Raw genomic sequence first — 18,172 nt, 5'->3', positions numbered from 1 at the left:
GACGAGTGTTTTTTTTGTTTTTTTTTCCTCTACCTGAAACGGACTCTGGCTGTTGTAGTTCTTCACTTCCTTGTCAGCTCCACGAACAAGCAGCACTCGGGCACAATTATCCTGAAGAAGAAAGAGAAAATTATTAAAATGACGGCGAGAAAATGTCTCAAACAGCCACGGAAGCCTTTGATTCTCCTACTTTGTTCACGATAGAGGATAATTAGCCTCCAGTGAGAGAGCCTCACTCGTGAGAAGAAATCTCCAAACGCAAAAGGAGTGAGAGGAGCAGGAAGTGATGAGTGGAGGTCTAACAGCACGAACACGGACGGAAGAGGAAAGACCGGAGCTGCTACCTACAGGAGACCAGGAGCGAGTGTGTCTGCTCCTCACTCCAAGAGAAAAAGGGAGTGAGCGAGAGAAGAACAGAGAGGTGGAGAGTGCTGAGGGGTTTGAATCTACAGCACAAATCGCCCACAAAGTGCTCCACCACGCATGCACGGTGCACACACACATCAACACAAGCCCGTTTTAGATCCACAATACGCTGCGGAGAGTTGAAACTCGCTCAGATACTGATACACCAGCGTCGTAATCGGCAGCCGCCGCTAAGAATCCTGCCATTAGACATTTCATTTATTTCGCAGCCGTGTTATTGTTACTCGGACGTTTCCGTCACGGCGCGTCATTGCTTCATATATACTGTATCCAGCTGCTGCAGAAATTAAGCAGGAGAAGACGTCCATCCGGCTAAAGGGAAACCACGGTGCATCAAATCTGGGTTTTCCCTGTGCATCTTCTTACTGTAGGTTCACAGCGTTTTATGCAGCAGCCAGAATGGTTTCGTCTCAGTGCTGTCACTGTGTCAGTGGCTGGAACGGGGCCAGTCAACCTCAACCTAATCAGCTCCAGCCTCCGTACAGTACATCTGCCGGTCGTTACTTAGCCTCTGGAATTGATCTGTTAAATGTCTTGTCTTGCTCGTGTGCAGCAGCCGCTGCAACTGTACAAATCGATATCACAGAAAGAAACACTCCCACAGTCCCACAGTCACTGTCCTGCTGCCGCCAAATTTAGATGAATCCACCTCTAAAAATAGCCCTCCACAAACGCACTCCTGTCTCCAGCCTTTAGTTACAGGCTAATTCAACCATACGCAGCATTTAGGAGCCAAAGATTTAAAGGTGCGAATGTTCAGTAGGCGACAAGGAGCTGATGTAACAGAGAAGAATAAATGATTGGTTGAGTCTTAACCATCAAACATGCTTCACATTTAAAGAATGAGCCTTAACCCAGCTCTGTGCAGTGATGGTGTTGTCAGGGCCAAAGGTCAAAAGCAAACGGCTGCTTTCACATGGAAGCAGAATTATTTCTTAAGTGTTTCTTTGATTCCACTACACCAGGGAGAAGCTTCTGATTCATGGCAATAAAGACTCTGTAACGACAGCTGGAGGCTCAGCTTTAAGCCCAGCGGTCGTCCAGTTGACATGACTCCAGCTAAGAGGCGATACTAAAGGAAAGGAGGCAAACGCGATGGTGCGAAATTATAAATCCTTCAGAGGAAGTGGCCAGAGTGAAGAGCTCAGACCGCTGCTCACCTGGTTGTACAGGGCACAGATGTGCAGAGCTGTGTTCCCAGAGGCGTTCTGGGCGCTCATGTCGGCTCCGTAGAACAGCAGGTGCTCCAGGTGCTGCACGTGGCCGTGGCGGCACGCCTGCATGTAAACACACAACACAAGCAAAACAAGCAAGCGCGGCGGCGTCAGGCCACAGCCTGGCAGGAGACGGAGGCGGCTGCAGTAGCAGGCCGCTAACGCTAGATGGCAGCGTGCTGCAGAGGAGACGACGCGAGCCGGAGGAGCAGCTGTAGCCTCAGCTTGAACCCTGACGAAAGCTCAAAGAGGAACCCGATGAGACGAAACAGCGGCACATTAAGTGGGAGCGCAAACATATTCACGAACAGAGTTTTTTTTTTTTTTTATTTCTAACAAACACAACTGCCAGCTCATCGTGAATGGGGATTATTTGGAAATGACCAATTTACACAGAAGCTTCTTCAGAGGCTGAGGTGGAGCCGGCAGGCGGCTGCTTATCAGCTGACGCAGGCTGCAGTCAATTAAAAAGTCTCCATGAAAACAAGCAACTGGCGGAGATTGTATTTTAATCATAGGACACTTGACGGGATGGATGCACGGCCTTCCTGCCTCCTGAAGGCTGAGCAGATACCTCAAAAAGAGTTTTATTCATATTCCATTATTGGTCAAACTAGAATAGAAACTGCCCATAAATAAAATGTAATAATACAGAGCTGTGTACATTTATAGTGCTGTTAGTGCATTTATGTGACTTAGGGTTTACTGGACTAGACCTTTGACCCTAGAGGGTGTCCGTTCAAGCTGAGACGTCATTAGTTACTAATCAGATCAATGAACTCCTGGTTTTCACCTAATGCTTTCTTTGCATGCTGTGTACATTTTGTGAGTTTCTCCCTTTGTGAGCGCTGCTCGTGACTGTCCTGCCTGGCAGTCAATCGTTATCGTGTCCCAAACGGGGGGAGGCAGAGATTTAGCACGCTGACAGGAAGTGAGATAAGATAAAGCTCTGAACGCTGCACATCACTGAGTGGAGGCGCAGCAGCAGCAGCAGCAGCAGCTCAGTTTGACCGGCTCCATCTCCTAACGGGAACAGCTGCCACAAGCTGTGTGTGTGTGTGTGTGTGTGTGTGTGTGTGTGTGTGTGTGTGTGTGTACATGTTTTTCCTCCGACGTGGGGACCATAAGGGGACCATAAACCATGTTTTTGCTATCAAGGTGAGGACACTGCGACAACGAGGGGGCACTTGGCGGGTCCCCACCCGTCTGAAAGCTTTTTTGAGGGTTAAGATGTGATTTTAGGGCTGAGGTTAAAATTGACTTTTGGTTCAGATTAGCGCAAAGATTAGACGTCTGCCTTTATTTGTGATGGTAAGGGTAAGGGGCTAGAGAAGGCATTATGTCAATGGGAAGTCCCCACGTTGATGACAAACACGACTGTGTGTGTGTGTGTGCGCGTGTGTTTGGATGCATGTGTGTGTGTGTGTGCGCGTGTGTTTGGATGCATGTGTGTCTGTGTGCGTGTCTGTGTGTGTGTGTGTGTGTGTGTGTGTGTGTGTGTGTGTGTGTGTGTGTGTGCGCATGTGCGCATGTGTGTGTCTGTGTGCGTGCGTGTGTGTGTGTGTGTATGTGCGCATGTGTGTGTCTGTGTGCGTGTGTGTGTGTGTGTGCGTGTGTGTGTGTGTGTGTCTGTGTCTGTGTGTCTGTGTGTGCTCACCTGGTGCACCTCATGCCACCCGTTCTCGTCCTGGCAGCACACGGACGCGTGGTGGTTGAGCAGCAGCTCGCAGCAGCCCGGCTCCCCCCCCACCACCACGCTGTGGTACAGGGGGGTCAGACCTCGGCTGTCCTTGTAGTCTGGAGACGCCCCCAGCTCCAGCAGCGTCTGCAGGGACACAACGTGTGAGGTGTGATGTCGCTGGCGGAGCTCATTTCCCCGTCCACGTGAAGTGTCTGTGTTCTGGTGCTGCTCAAGTTGGGTTTTCTCAAGGTTCTTGTCATGTACAGTGTTAAAGTGCTCAGAGGATCTTTGTGGTGACTCAATATACTGAATCATCAGAAACGCTATGAAATGCTACGAAAGATCTAATACAACAATGTAAGAAAGAGATAAAAGTTTAAAGAACAATGAAAATGTAATTACCGACTATTAACGATGCGCTAGTAAAAGTCGGAGACTCTGAAACAGATGTGCTCCGTCAGCTTTATCTGTTAAGTGAAGCTGTGACGTTCTGTCACGTCGTTCCCGCGGTGCTGCTCAGGTGACGGTGACCGTGTTTTTACCGTGAGCGTGACGTGGTTCTTGGACCTGGCCGCCTTGTGAAGCGCCGTCATGCCGTCTTTGGCCCTGAAGTCCAGGTGGGCGCCGCCACTTTTCAGCACTTTAATCAAGTCCATGACGTTGTCGTGGTGGGAGGCGAAGGTCAACGGGCTCTCTGCAGAAAGAACCGACACCCCGAGTCTGAAGCTGCAGACGTACGTTGAATAATTCAGGGGGAGTCGAGGAATGAAATTCATTTCCTGAAGTTCATTTGTTTTCTTATAAACAGCCTCTAATAGAGGAATTCAAATGAGCGACTCCAGGGAGCGGAGCTGAGCCGGAGATGGCACCGGTTCTGTCGCCGGCCCACAGGGGACCGGTCCGCCTGCTGTTCTCCATCTGCTTTAAGTCCACATTCCCCAATTACAGGTAAACTGAGGCTTGTTGAGTGTTTAACAAACAGACATCTTTCTCCAGGGTTTCTGAAACCCAGGGGAAACCCCCACACGGTCCCTGGGTCGAACCCGTTTCCATCCACACTGACACAACGTGGTTTCAGCTGCTTTCCTCTGTGTCCTCACTCTCATGGATTCAGTCTCTCACCCGTGAGGTGTGAATCATGTCAACACAAGCAGAACAGACAGTGTCCTAATGATCTACTACGTCTTTCTAAAAGCTTCACCTTCAGGCTGAACGTCACCTTAGCTTCCGTTTATAACACTGTCGCTACCAGCTCACCCCTGTTACCCCTCACTCACACGAGGCCCGAGAGTTCAACAAGAAGCTGAGACTCCAATCAGAAGCTACGACGGACGTTCGGAGGAAGCTGCAACTTGAGCAGCCCTTAAACGTCCAGGCTTCATGTCACTCAGGACGCCGTTCACCCGTCTGCTGGTGAAAGCAGGTCAACTGCCTGTTAGACACTAATAAAAAGCTTTGAGATAATTAAGGCGTCATTGAATATTTTAATCTAATTAAGGTCATCAAAACAAATCAGTGAGAAAATTGACGTGACCTAATTTCACCGTGTGGCTCCTTTTGTGACGATGACGGTACAGAACTTCAAAGCGAGAATCCAGTGGATCTCATCATTACGCCGCCGGCGCCCCGTTGAGCTCAGCCAGCGTCACGTCGGTCATTAGGGTCACAGGAGTCGAGGTGCGGACAGCGGGTCAGGACCCGCGTAAGTGGGAGATTAGCGGAGTGGGAGTCCAGCGTCGGCAGCCGGGACGCGGACACGGCGGCCAGAAATGAGCCTCCACCATAATGAGTGTGATTTCAGCGCGCTGCGTCCCGGCAGGAGCCGAGCAGGAGAGTGGGAGGTAACACTCAGACATGACTGATCATTACCGGCCCAGAGCCACAGCTGATGTCTGTATCAGAACATCTTCAGGCTCCGTGCTGGTGCTGCTACGCTGCAGACTCACTCACGCTCGCCCTGTTGTGAGGTCAGTGTGTTTGAAGATGGAACAAAAGTGAGTTCGCCAGACTTGCTGTCGTCAGTCTGGACGCCTCACGTCTGCTTCTCCTGAGTTCAGCTCAGGAGACCGGTCCTTTGGGGGTCCGACCGCTCGGTACCGGCTCTAAATAACTAGACTTAACTAACCGTGAGCAGCGACTGTAATGAGCTGCCTCGGTGGAATGGTCTGAAGATTCCTTGGGTCCTGAACACGACCCTGCAGCTCTTAGCCAAGGTCAAAGGTCACAGCATGACCTCTTACTGCTTACGACCTTTGACAGTGGGACACAGCTCTGTGCTCTGTGCTCTGGGAAAAGCTGCAGGTCACAGACCACACGCAGCAGCCGGTACCGATTAAGCGCCATCGTCACCCGGGACCGGTGCTGACCCGGCTCTGTGCTCTGTGCTCCTATTACTGGTACTTTGGTTAGACACAGTTTGTACCATAGACTTCAGGAAGTACAGTGGTGATGCCTGATACTGTATTTTGTATTGTAACAGTTCTCATAAGCTTAAAGTTCTGCAGGTCTGACCTGAACCACGTCTACAGCTTCTCAAACATTACGACATCTTTGTGGTTTCTGTAAATCTGCTGTTTTGAGTCTTTTGTTGTCGTCTCCTCACCACCAGAGTCACTGTCCTGGTAGTTGGGGTCGAAGCCTCTCTCCAGCATCTTCGACACTTTGTCCACCTGATTGTGCTGGATGAGGTCCATGAACTTCCTCAGATTTGCCTGCACAACCACAGAAGGGAATGTATTACACAGAGAATAAAAGAGCAAATGGTGGTGGGTGTGAAGGAGAAAACGGCAGGATCGAGGTTCAGAGCTGCAAAAGGACCAAAATAGAAGTTGCGATAGAGGAAGGTGTAAAGGTGCAAACGCGAGCGAGTGGAGAGTGGAAGCGTTTAGAGCTGCAGTGGAAGACGCGCTGCCGGCGCGAGGCTCAGCCGGTGGCGCGGCGCTCAGCGTGGCCGTTGTGGCTGATCCGTTGTGTTCGGCTCCTGTCTGCTTCCTTTCCGGGCCGCGCGATATAAATAGATAAGAGGGCAGCTCCCTGAAGGAGAGGAGGAAACGAGGAGGGAAGAATGAGGCGGCGAAATGAGGAAGAGGCAACCAGGAAATGAAAGGAAGGAGGCAACGGGCTGTTCACGCGTGGATCGGAACGGGTTTTGGGCCAAAGCTTTTAGGAGCTAAGCAAAAATATTTAATAATGAAGAGTTTAGAAGAACGAGATATTAGATTTTGGCAGAAAAGAAAAGCCTATCTGTCATCTGGCCACATTGTAGCGTTACTCAGTGAGTGTATCATACAGATGCTGCGTCTCCAGCCGGGTCATAGATTATTAATGCTGTATTAATTAAATCTGTAATAACTGGAGCTGGGACAGAGGATCAGCTCGGACTGGAGGCAGACGAGACGCTCAATATGTGGAAATGTCAGCTTTTCATGCACTGTTTTATTTAATGCCATCGATATGTCCTCCGTGTGACCCCCCTCCTCCTCTTTGCTGAAGCAGGTTCGCAGCATGGCGGCTCTTCAGCCAAACACAGGCCCATACACGGCTCAGGAGAGGAACCCGGTCCCGAAGCAGAACGGTGTCTTGTTTCGCTTCTGACCGACGTCTGCAGACTTTCAGACAACAAGTCGTCCTTTCTGCCTTTTCTTCTTCGTGCTCCTTCTAGTTCTAGCCGTCTCCATTCTGCTGCCTTTGGACGCAGATTCGGAGCAGCTGTCAGACAGTTTCCTGGTGTGTGCTGCTACCCAGAGCTGCCAGAGACACTTTTGCTTTGGCTGCACTACAGGATTACTGTAAGTGTGGGACAGCAGCCAGCAGCCAGCCTTCACAGGCACAAAGAGGCTAAAAATCCCTAATTTACTGGAGCCACCGGCTTCAGTTGATGTGGGAGGGACAGAGTCGGCGGGAGGGAGACGGGGGAGTTCTGGAGGAAGCCCGGCTGACAGTTGAGCCACAGCACCAAACATCCACAAACACTGCGCCGCCCAAATCAGCCGTCAAGGTGCTAAACGGATATTGAAATCGGTGCAGGGCTCCTCATGATTCCACTTTGGCCGCGGCGCCGGCGTGAATCGCTGCCGCCGCCTTTTCACGCCGCCCGTCCCACGGCCTCGCTCAGGTGGGAGGAGCCAGCGGTGGGAGGAGCGGTGTGAAGAGCCAATAAGCTGCCGAAGGCCAGAAAAGATGGCGCCGCCGCCAGAAGCAGCCTGGGGCGGACGCGCGCGCACGGCGCCGACGGGCCGCGCTCAGCGTTTGGCTCCTGTTGCAGCGTGAGTCATCGTTTGCAGTCTCAGCTTGGGAGACACCACGGATTTCAGAAACCTGCCAATGACATTAATTGTTATTCATCAGACAGAAGACTCGTACCTTGGTGTGAAGCTTGGCAATCTGCTTCTCGTCCACGTTGGGCTGCCTGTAGACTCGGCTCTTGTAGCGAAACTGTGCGAGTGAAAGACAGAAGACGAAGATGAGGGGGGAGCGCTGGTTCGGGCCGACTGGTTGGAGGTTTAGCCCGCGTCCTCTGGCGGTTTTTTACCTCCAGAGCCGGGACGCCCTTGCTGATCGGCTGAGGATACTCTCGAAGGAGACGCTCCTCGTCCAGGAACTTCCCGTCCCTCCCGTTGCTCGCCGGTTGGAAGAGCCCGTAGTTGAGCACGTCTTTCAGACTCTGGTTGAGCGTACACAGGATGCGTTGCTTGGCAACCCACACTGTTGCATCTGGGTTGAAGCGCATGCATTTCTGAGCGGAGGGGAAGACGTGAATGGATTAGGAGGCGATGGCTGGAGGGAGACTGGCACCAGAAATGAAATATTCATCTGCATTATAACGACCACAACTTGTGCCAGACTTATACTTGTGGTCTGGAACTTTTGATTGACAGATGCAAATAGCTTGAAGGAGAGGCCCGGAATAGATCCACGGAACAATGGTGTCCAATCAGAGGAGATCAGACACATAGGAACGTGGCCCAGTTACTACTACAATTAAGGCCCCGCTGCCAAGCTTTCTTATTGTTGTATTGTTCCAGCACTGTGCTTGTGTGTGTGCTTGTGTGTGTGTGTGTGTGTGTGTGTGTGTGTGTGTGTGTGTGTGTGTGTGTGTGTGTGTGTGAGGGCAGAGGGGTTGTCACCCCCCCCCACGTCCACCTTCCTGAGCGCACGGCGTTGGGTTTCTGGCCTGGTCTGAACCGAGCTGCGTGTGCTGCTCAGCCGGGGATAGAGGCCCTGCATCTGCGATAAAGGCTGAGGAGATGAGCAGCCTGCGAGCTCGGCCTGAGCGTAATCCCCTCGCCCGGTGTGGAAGGTGTCCACAAACAGATGTCTGGCACGTGGAGCGATACGGCGCCGCTCCCTCCTCTGCTTCATTACTGCGGCTAATCTCCCGTCGCTGCCTCCCACAGTACGTCCTCCACATGAATTTAACTTAAACAATGTGTATGGCGTCTCCAGGGAGCTGAGAGTCATTTGTTTATCAGGGAGCAGGCAACGAAGATGCGGAATTAGCATGAAAACGAACAAAAGTAAACCGGGCACAATGAGCTTACCAGAACAAATGCCCGACACCGCCGTCTGCAGAGGCTTAAACTCTGATGGTTCGTTCAGAATAATCGGTCGTAATGACTTTGCATTTAAAAAGCAAACATTGAGCCCATGGAGGAGAGTCTGCAAGTTCACGGCCCGAAGCACCATATGTTCTGCAGACAGAAGCACTGGAGTCCGCGTGTGGACACTGACCACAGGAGGCAGGACAGAGATTTGTTGCTGGCATCTGAGGCGGCGGCAGTTAAATGTTTGCAGAGATCAACAAACAGTTTGACGGTCGCAGCTTCCCGGCGTTCGCAAACATTCAGAGCAACAGCTTTCGGGAAACGAGCTTTCGTGGTCTGACCTCCATTCTGCCGTTGCGTCCAAACTCTAAATGATTAGCAAAAGCAGCTCAGACAAGATGGTGCCTCCATCTGTCCGTCAGAGCTGTGAGCTGGCATCAAATGATGAATAAAAGGGAAAAAAGCCGTTTGAAGATTGTGGAGGAAACAAACTGTTTCATCGCAGTGCTGATTTGCAATGAAATGAAAGAAAACTGCATTTTAAACTGTATAAAAAGTGTACCTGAAGATTCACCTTTCCTTGAGCAAGACAAACATGAAGGTTCAGCTAAACGTCAGCTGGACAAAGCGCTTCCTTCATCACTGTGGAGATGTTGGTGTTTCGGCTCGACCTCAGCCGTTTGCTGTTGTCATATGGCAGAGCAGCAGCTGCTCACATCCACGCGCTGCGTGTTTACATGAGCCTCAGCTACTCACTGCGTGACTCAAGCACGGCTCACACGTGAACACAGACAGACGGAACCGTGGAGCCTTTGGGCCAAAGCTGCTCCTCGGGGACCTGAGGCCACTGGCCTCCAAACAGGTCAGCGTGGCTGAAGCGGCCGGAACAGCTGCACCTCAGTTCAGCGGGAACTCAGAACGCAAACAAGTGGAGTGAGTTAACGAACATCCACCTAGAAACTAAGAGGAGGTGGATGAAAGTAAAGGCACCACACAGACTCGAGCAGCTCGTCCTCGTCACGGGACGGAGGAGCCTGGAGCCCATTAGAACAGAAGAAGATCCCTAGAAAGGGATCATCTACACTGTATATATAGATCTGTGATGTTTTTGTGTTTGTTCTGTGGACGCATGCAGATTCTGTTTCTGTCGAGCATTAGAAGCACATTATTAATATTCAGTCTCCTCTCAAAGCAATGATTTGCTAAAAAGGTCAAACTAGACACGTTATTCATGCATGAATGGAATCAAGTTCCTGTTAGAATATTTGAGTTGGAGCAAGAAAATTGGCCAAATTTCTAAACTTTCGCTGTGAACTGTCCTTATTAGTCACAATCAAAATAGGGTTAAGCAGTTTTGAAAAGAAGCAGCGCGTTTTATAAAAGTTGGACCAGGGAAACCTTGAGACGTTAACAATAAGACGTGAGTGAACGGGTTCAGGGTTGAGCGAACACAGAGCTGCTCAGTGGAACAGGCCAACATCTGGAAATGCATCTGTGTGCTTGATGCGGCGCCACGCTCACCGTCTGCTGCAGGTCTGGGATGAGGACACGGACGACCAGCGAGTTGGTGTGAACGTCGTCCATGCGGCTCTGCGGCGGCTCGGCCGTGGCCTTTATGGTCTCGTAAATGGTCTCTTCGCGGGAGCTGTCGGACGCGCACTCGTCGGAGTAGTCAGAAAAGCTCTGGGCCATCTCATCCTCGCTGGAGGTGGGGCTCCGGGGCATAGTCAGCAGGCCTGGCGGATTCAGCTGGTGGAGAGAGAGAGAGAGAGAACAGAGCATTAGTCCCTCAGACGCCATTAAACACCTTGTGTTGATTTAGGGAGCGAGAGATGGAGCTTGTTAGTTTCTACAGCGGTTCAGCCTCTCTTCTCTGCTGTGGGTCCCAGAGGAGGCATTGCTTCATTATGGTGATACTGGGATGAATAAAAAAAAAAGCCTTAACAGCTGCAGCAGCAGTCCAACCAAAAGACCATGAGGCCTGAAAGTGAAGCAGACGGGTGTCTGCTCTCTAATGAGACGAGGCGTCGGCGTGATTTATGGCTCATCCAATGAAACACGTAGCCCTTCATCAGTCACCGCTCACAGCGAACCGGGACAGAACTGCTCACACAGGCTGAGCCATGACCCGATGGCCTCTGCGCGGCGCCGGGCGGCCGCTGACGTGGCGGCGGCACCCGGCTGAGCTGAGCTGGTAAAAGGTTCAATGGGACGAGCCTGTCGCCATGACAACTAACGCTGAGTCAACTCTGTCCACGCTTTTAAATCCGGCGACTCCTCCCATGTTCATCCAACAAAGGATCTGACCTTTGACGTGGAAGCAGCACATTCAGCTCTATTGCAAAGCTGGCGCCAACTGGAAACCACTCGCGTGATCGGTTTCTGTCGTTTTACATCATCGGCGGATTCAAACACCCTCAAGCTGCAAAAGCTGCACTTCTAAAAGCAAACGTGAACATTTCTGTTCCCTGGTTGTTCCTTGTGTTTTGGCTGCAGTTAGAAAACCACTGGAGCAGAGGAGACAGTGACCATCTGACCCCCAGCTGGTCCAGGATCAGTAATTGTCATTGTGCCAAACACTTCATCTGCTGATGCTTTTTAGACAGAACACAAAAGTCATTTCTATGGGATTATTGCTTTTGTCATCTCATAACGACGCTCAGGTTTTCCTCTGGATGCTGCACAAAACACTCAACGTGCGTCTTGTCATAATGTAGAAAATGAACACGTCGCTGTGAACAGCAGCAGCTTTTTGCACATTTCCAGTGTGAGGACGTCACAGTCTGACGTTCGTCCCTGGCTTTCTACTCAGCATGTGGCCAATTACAGCGCAAACGTCCTTTAATGCAGAAATGTATGAGAAACATTGTTTCAGAAGCAGATCTGGATGTGCTTCAACTATAGACAAATCGAGAAGTCATGAACCAATAATGCTTAGACATTTATGAACATTAGGACCAGTGACATTCTCACTGGAAACTCATTGGAGGCACCAGTTCAGGGCTCAGTGTCATGTGGAAACTACGCGTCGATCCCTGAGGTTCATCCTCAACTCCCACCTATTGATCCACAGATGATCAGCAACGATTAGGCTACTGATACACGATACGTTATCGGTGTCCATGGCAACCAGGTGAGGCACCCCCATCCAGCCGGTCCAAGGTCAAACCACCACCTGTTGCTAACCATCAAGGCTCCACTCACCGCGTACAGCAGCAAACAAGAGGACAGAAGCGATTTCCAGGAATCAAAGCAATCAGTCAGATTCTACGTGTAGAGACGGAGGCTGTGAATCAATTAGCAGGTCACCTCTGGGTTGAGTCTGAGGCACTCACCGCGTGGAGGTCCGACACCGCGTGCGGATCGGCTTCGTTGACCCGCGTCTGCTGCAGCCACGTCCGCAGAGTTGTGGTTTGCGGGAGCGATTCTCTGGGGTTAAAACGCACTTTAAGTAAAGAAGCCGCACTTTCATGGAGTGTGAACGTGTGACATGCTGTGGGAGACAGAGGATTGGTTCCGCTCACACTGTGAAACCAGGCCACTTCCAGCCGTCCCCGATTCATTTGTCTGCGGCTCCATCCCTCCCTTCACTCAGCGTCAAAATTGAAAAGATGAAAAGACTCGGAGTCCTCGGCTCCTCGGAGACCGAGAGTTCAGTAATGAACACAGTAATTGACTTAGAGAATCTGCGTGTGTGTGTGTGTGTGTCTGTGTGAGACAACACACAGCGTTGACATTGTTCTCTCAGGAGGAAACCTCTCAGGTGAGCAGAGACGTTCACTGATTCAGCGCTTGGAGCCATTAGAGCCGAGAAAACGCATTTGATTATTGTTCCATTTAGGAATTGATCCATAATGTTTTAATGGGGCTTTGAATAAAGTCTGTTCGTCCACATGTCACCATTAACATCCAGCCTTTTAATAATTCCCCAGTATGTGTGTGGACAGGCAGCAGCCTCATCGTGATGTGGTGATTCCACCCAGACCAGCAGATATACCAGACAGCTGAACTCTGCTGCAGGACCAGAACCAGGACCAGAACCAGGACCAGAACCACAACCAAGTGAATCTGAGAGCAGCCCTGGGGTCCAGCAGTCATCCTCTATATTACAGCGGAGCCACAAGCAGATCAGACATATCAAGATTCATCAAAACAAATGGCTTTCGAATTGAGGAACACAGTTTCAGACGGAGCAGAGAATGTCAGTAAATATCAGCTCGGGCGACTTTTAAAAGCTGACATTTGACAACGACAGGCATCCGCCGAGCAGACGGATCTGCTGCCTCTATTAAATTACAGGGAGAAAAGCTCGGACCACCGGCTCGATATCTGATGGAGCCGCAGAGGTCTTCATGATGCATCATCACATTCTGGGGAAGCAGCAGAGAAGCAATAGTTTCTGACAGCAAATATTTATCATGACAGGCTTTCACCAAACACGTTGCTGAGCTTGTTTTACTGTAGCTCCACGTTGGGGCCTGGTGAGTTTCTAGGACCCACGTAGCTGCGGTCGCCAGGCCTGAGGTCAGGGCTGCTTTGCCTCCTGATGACGACTGTGTGAATCTGACGCCTGTGATAATTAGGAGTGGAACCAGGAGCGAGCGGCAGAGACAAAGCTGCTCTCCTGTCGCTCCACCCCTGAACGGTCGTGGCGGCGCTTTCTCTAAAGGTTACCTCAGCACCTTTTAACCCGGGGTTAAGGTTCTGTCACTTAGCAACAGAGGATGTGGGCGGTCGACCCTGCTGTCTCACGCTAAATCCTTCCCAGCCATTGTTCAGCGGATGCCTGAGTTAACGGGTGTTTACTGAGCTGCTACTGGTTTTACAGGAGAACCAGTGAATGGTCCTCGAATGGTCCTGAGCTATGAAGTGACTCTACAACATAAGATAAAGAAAATTGTACTTGATTGAGGTCCTTGAGGAAATTGTGTTCTCTGCATTTGACCCAAACTCTCACAGGGGAGCAGAACTAAATTTCCAGTGGGCAGCCACACATGAGATGGTCAGGGAGCTAGTGTGGAGTGCCTTGCTCAAGGACACACATGATGGTATCATCTGGGTTCAAAATGTCAGTGTAATAACTACATGAGTACAATGCAGTCACCATTAGTGCATAAATGAATGTTTAAAGCAAGTCTGACTGACTGTAATAGAGAGACACTGATCATATTCGGTGAAGCCTCGGTGAAGTCGGTGCCGCCCTCTTGTCTGCTTCATCTCCTTGAGGGAACGTTTCCTACTAGGAACCTGATTCACAGTGAAAAAGATTCCGCTGTGACAAACAAGCTCAATTAAGCAAATGTCACAAGTTAAAAAAACGAAGTGACTCACGGCCGACGTGTCCAGGGACTAAACGCCTCAGTGCTGAGATGCTAATAAATTTATTTTTACTATTGTACAATGCATTCGAACAATGGCGGCTGTTATTACTCTGAGCAAACAGATCAGCCCGAGCTCCACATTGAAAAGCCCCTGGGACGCGTCCACTTCACCATCAATCCGCTTTTAATTAGCAGGACCAATGATGATGGAGAGGAACAATAACAACACGAGCAGCTGCTGCAGGAAAATGACAAAGCTGAACTGTGTTTGTGTGAACAGGAAGTGATGAAGGGAAGTAGAACGGAGTGAGGGCCACCACACACACCAGGGACGAGCCTCCGTTTCCTGCTCCTACAACCCGACGATTGGATCCTGAGCCGTTTACAGGGAATGGAGTGACAACACTCATCAAGGCCATTAATCTACCACCTGCGGCTTTAATCAGCAGCGGCGCGTCTCACACACACAGACACTCAACGCATCATCAGCACTTTGCTCGATCCGGCTGTGAAACTGTTAAACACTCTTTTCTCAATCAGCTTCGCGCTGTGCCTGATGTGCTCTCACATTAGAAGCTCCAGGTGGCGTCATGAGCTCTGAGCGCTTTGCAAACTATAAGCAGGTCAGGAAACATAAAGTCACAGTCTGAACTTACTACGACGCTGAACAGAGGTACAACCTGAAGCTCGGGCGTCACATTTGCAGGTTCGACCAAAATAGATGCACAGTAACTGTAGAGCATGTGCACGAGTGTGAGGCGTAGGTGGTCTGGGTTTCAGAAGCATCCAGACCGACCATACGGACCAGAACCAGCAGCAGTCAAGAGCCTCCAGTTCTTTAAGTGACAAAGGGAAGCTTTGCTATGAAGCAGAAAAGGACTGGGCTCCACAGGGAGCTAATGGCAGCACTGACTCTTCGGGCCCGGGCCCTGCTGAGCAGCGCCGCTTTAAAACGAGCGGCTCTGGCATCTAGCGCTGACAAAGGGCGGCTTGTTAGCACGCGCCTCGTACGAGCAGCCACTGAGATAAATGACGCCTGGAGACGTGCGGCCAACATCCATCCTCCTCCTCCGTCCTCAGAGGAACGGAGCACAGGAGGATACGGGCGGCGGCGGCGCTGCTTCGTGTGCGTGCAGGAGTGGGGACAGGAGCGAGCCGCTCCTCCTCTCGCTCTGAATAATTGCTTTGCCAGCGTGAGGGTAGAAGCCCGGCGTTACATGGAAGTGCACTTCTCCTCGGGACCAAACTCCAGCTGCTGAGAAACGAGAGGGACACAAGCTCCATGAAGCACAGAAGGGCTGAGGCTGCTTCTAATCAAGCATACGTCTGTGAAGCCGGCGCCACCATAGAGTCTGGGCCAACAGCGCTTCACGAGCTGGAGGTCATCAGAACCTGGACAGGCTGGAAAAACAAACTAAACCCAAACTCAAGAAGAACAAGTCACTGACAAAAGTCACTGACAAAATATATTCATTTTCCAGATATGAAATGGACCAAGAGGCCACAGGATGAGCAGAGGTTGGTAAAAGCCCACAAATGGAGACGGCTCATTGTTCAGGGACGTTCATTTCAGTTTCATTTCATTCTGAAATATGAATTAACGCTGCTCTGTGTTTGACAGAAACCAACCTTCACTATGGAGATAAAATATGGATTCATGTGCTCAGAGTGATAATAAGAATGTCAGACGACCACGACGGATTCCATCTCTGACGGCGACAATGAAGGGAGGACACACACACACACACACACACACACACACACACACACACACACACACACACACACACACACACACACACACACACACACACACACACACACACACACACACACACACACACACACACACACACACACACACACACCTTTCTCCTCTTCTAATTTAACTGGCTGAGTGACAGCGGGTTCTGATGAAACTGGGCTAAACCCACTCGTGTGCTTCTCTGTTCTGTTAGAGTTACGTTTCATATATTTTAAGTGTCAGCTGTTAACAACAGTTAAGTTAATATCACATAGAACTAAGACAAAAGCTTTGGTGATGAGCAGCAATTACTGAGCCACATGTCGGAGAGCTGACATCACAGACGGTGCTGGGTGGAGCAGGACCCACACGGTTCAGCGAACCCGTTTACAGGGAGATGAACCCATCAGTGCGTGGACGCGTTCAGGAGAGTTGTTCAGCTTTAAAGTTTAATGCCATTGTTCAATTATACACACGTGGCCCAGTTCTGCCGAACACTCACATCTGGGCCCTGACTGAATGTTTACGAGGAGCCACAGGGAGAAAACGGCCGACTGAGTGGGTCCAGCGCGGCAGGAAACGGGACAGTGACCGGGTTCCAGCTGGTGGAAGCGTGGTTCTGGTCGTAACCCTAACCCATGTGACGGTTCCTCCAGAAAAGCTCAGATCAATTCACGTTTCCGTTGTCATGATTTCAGTCGTATTGCAGAACAAAGCTCTGTTCTTTTTATCTATGGAGAAACTTTTAATCAGCCATCACTGAATGAAGAACTAATTTCCATAATTAACATCTAAAATAGTTCAGGTTTGTGGGTTGCCATAACAACCACATTCATATTATAAACAGCAAACTAATTATGTTCACTGCTAAATCACAAAGGTTTAACTTTTAAACCTCCAGATGAACAGAACAAAGCAGCGATGTTCAGGGAGCGGACTCGTCCGTTTTATCCTCGATCCTCAGTGAAACCAACAGGAAACCGCAAAAACTCACACAGGCGCTGAGGACGGGTCATTACAGACGCAGCAACAAGAGGAATCAGAGCCACGACCCGACCCGACATTGCCAACAGCCACGACCCGGCAGCGACTGGAGCCAGGGGAGGTTTCAGCAGTGGGAGCTGTGTTGTCTGCAGGTGAAGGCTGGTACTTGGCAGGTATCACACCGCAGGACGGGACGGGTCCGTCAGAATCAGCCGGACGGTACCCACACAGATGAGTCCAGGACCCGCTCTGGCCCAGTTTCTGCTGTGCATTACGCTGCGTCTCTTCGCTCGCTTGCTTATTGTTCAGTCACACTGCTTTTACCACCTGCCCACTGCCTCAGACCACGCCGCCAACACGTTCTATTAAAATGAGCCTCCCACAATGAAATGCAGGAAAAGATGCACGGCGTTCATCAGTCAAAGCGCGAGGGTCAACAGACGAGGCCTGTTCTGATTCTGGCCCTGAACTCAAGACGACGTTTTCTGGGATGTGAGCGGAGACGACGCGGCCGAGCCTCAAATCAATGTTGATGAATCTTGATGAAACGTCACAAACACGTGAATTCTACTTTCACAGCTGTTCGCTAAAAAAAACAACAACACATAAATCATCTGTAAACTAGTGAAGCAGACAACAAAGTGTTTCTTTTTTGAGACTACAGCAGATGTGGACGTCCCACAGCCCTTTCGCCTGCGGGAGCCGACTCCGGCGCCTCTCGCTGCTCCATCAGCGGCAGAAAGCGTCCACGCGAAGGTGACGATGGACGACATCTATCTCCGTCTGACACATATCGACACGACAGGCGCTAAAATCCATCTTGTGGTGACACGTCTCAGTGTCGCCCTCGCAGAAAAGCGCATCGAGGCCCAACGTCGCATCAGACACGGGTTCGCTGCAGACGGGCCCGACCAGAACCGGCCCGGAGCACACAGTCGTCACATCTGTCTACACCTGGAGCCGGGTTCGTTTCCACGGATGATCCGATTATTAGTTCACCTCTAGTGAACGATCCTGGACCACTAACCTGGACTCCTGGTTCATTAATGAGCCCTGAAACTCACAGGCTGAGACCAAACTTGAGGCTCCACGCGTTGCACAACTCAAAGCGAAAACTGTGACATGTTCCAGAGCCAAATATGGCCTCAAATTGATTTTTCATGTTCACTGACAAAGTAATGTTGGAGCGACTGAAGTGATCCTGTCAAAACTATCCAAACCTTCAAGGACTTTAATGCTCTTCACTATCGCTGGTTATT

General features: G+C 50.6%; 1 protein-coding gene across 5 annotated transcripts in view; it reads right to left on the bottom strand.

Annotated features, from left to right (window-relative positions):
• LOC114851815 (SH3 and multiple ankyrin repeat domains protein 2-like) overlaps nucleotides 1–18,172 on the bottom strand; it is a 74,024-nt gene that overhangs the window by 45,955 nt on the left and 9,897 nt on the right. For all 5 annotated transcript variants that reach the window (XM_029143581.3, XM_029143582.3, XM_029143585.3 and 2 more), the window contains exons 3-10: nucleotides 10,386–10,613; nucleotides 7,853–8,056; nucleotides 7,684–7,755; nucleotides 5,924–6,032; nucleotides 3,864–4,015; nucleotides 3,298–3,465; nucleotides 1,587–1,703; nucleotides 34–111 (exon numbers count right to left, since the gene is read on the bottom strand). In XM_029143581.3, coding sequence (XP_028999414.1) covers nucleotides 34–111; nucleotides 1,587–1,703; nucleotides 3,298–3,465; nucleotides 3,864–4,015; nucleotides 5,924–6,032; nucleotides 7,684–7,755; nucleotides 7,853–8,056; nucleotides 10,386–10,613 — 1,128 coding nt within the window. The remainder of the gene's footprint in view (nucleotides 1–33; nucleotides 112–1,586; nucleotides 1,704–3,297; nucleotides 3,466–3,863; nucleotides 4,016–5,923; nucleotides 6,033–7,683; nucleotides 7,756–7,852; nucleotides 8,057–10,385; nucleotides 10,614–18,172) is intronic.

The sequence above is a fragment of the Betta splendens genome, chromosome 3 (genome assembly GCF_900634795.4).
Source record: "Betta splendens chromosome 3, fBetSpl5.4, whole genome shotgun sequence".
NCBI classification, from domain to species: domain Eukaryota; kingdom Metazoa; phylum Chordata; class Actinopteri; order Anabantiformes; family Osphronemidae; genus Betta; species Betta splendens.
The sequence above is the reverse complement of the archived record's forward strand: the minus strand, read 5'-3'. Positions and strand labels throughout refer to the sequence as shown.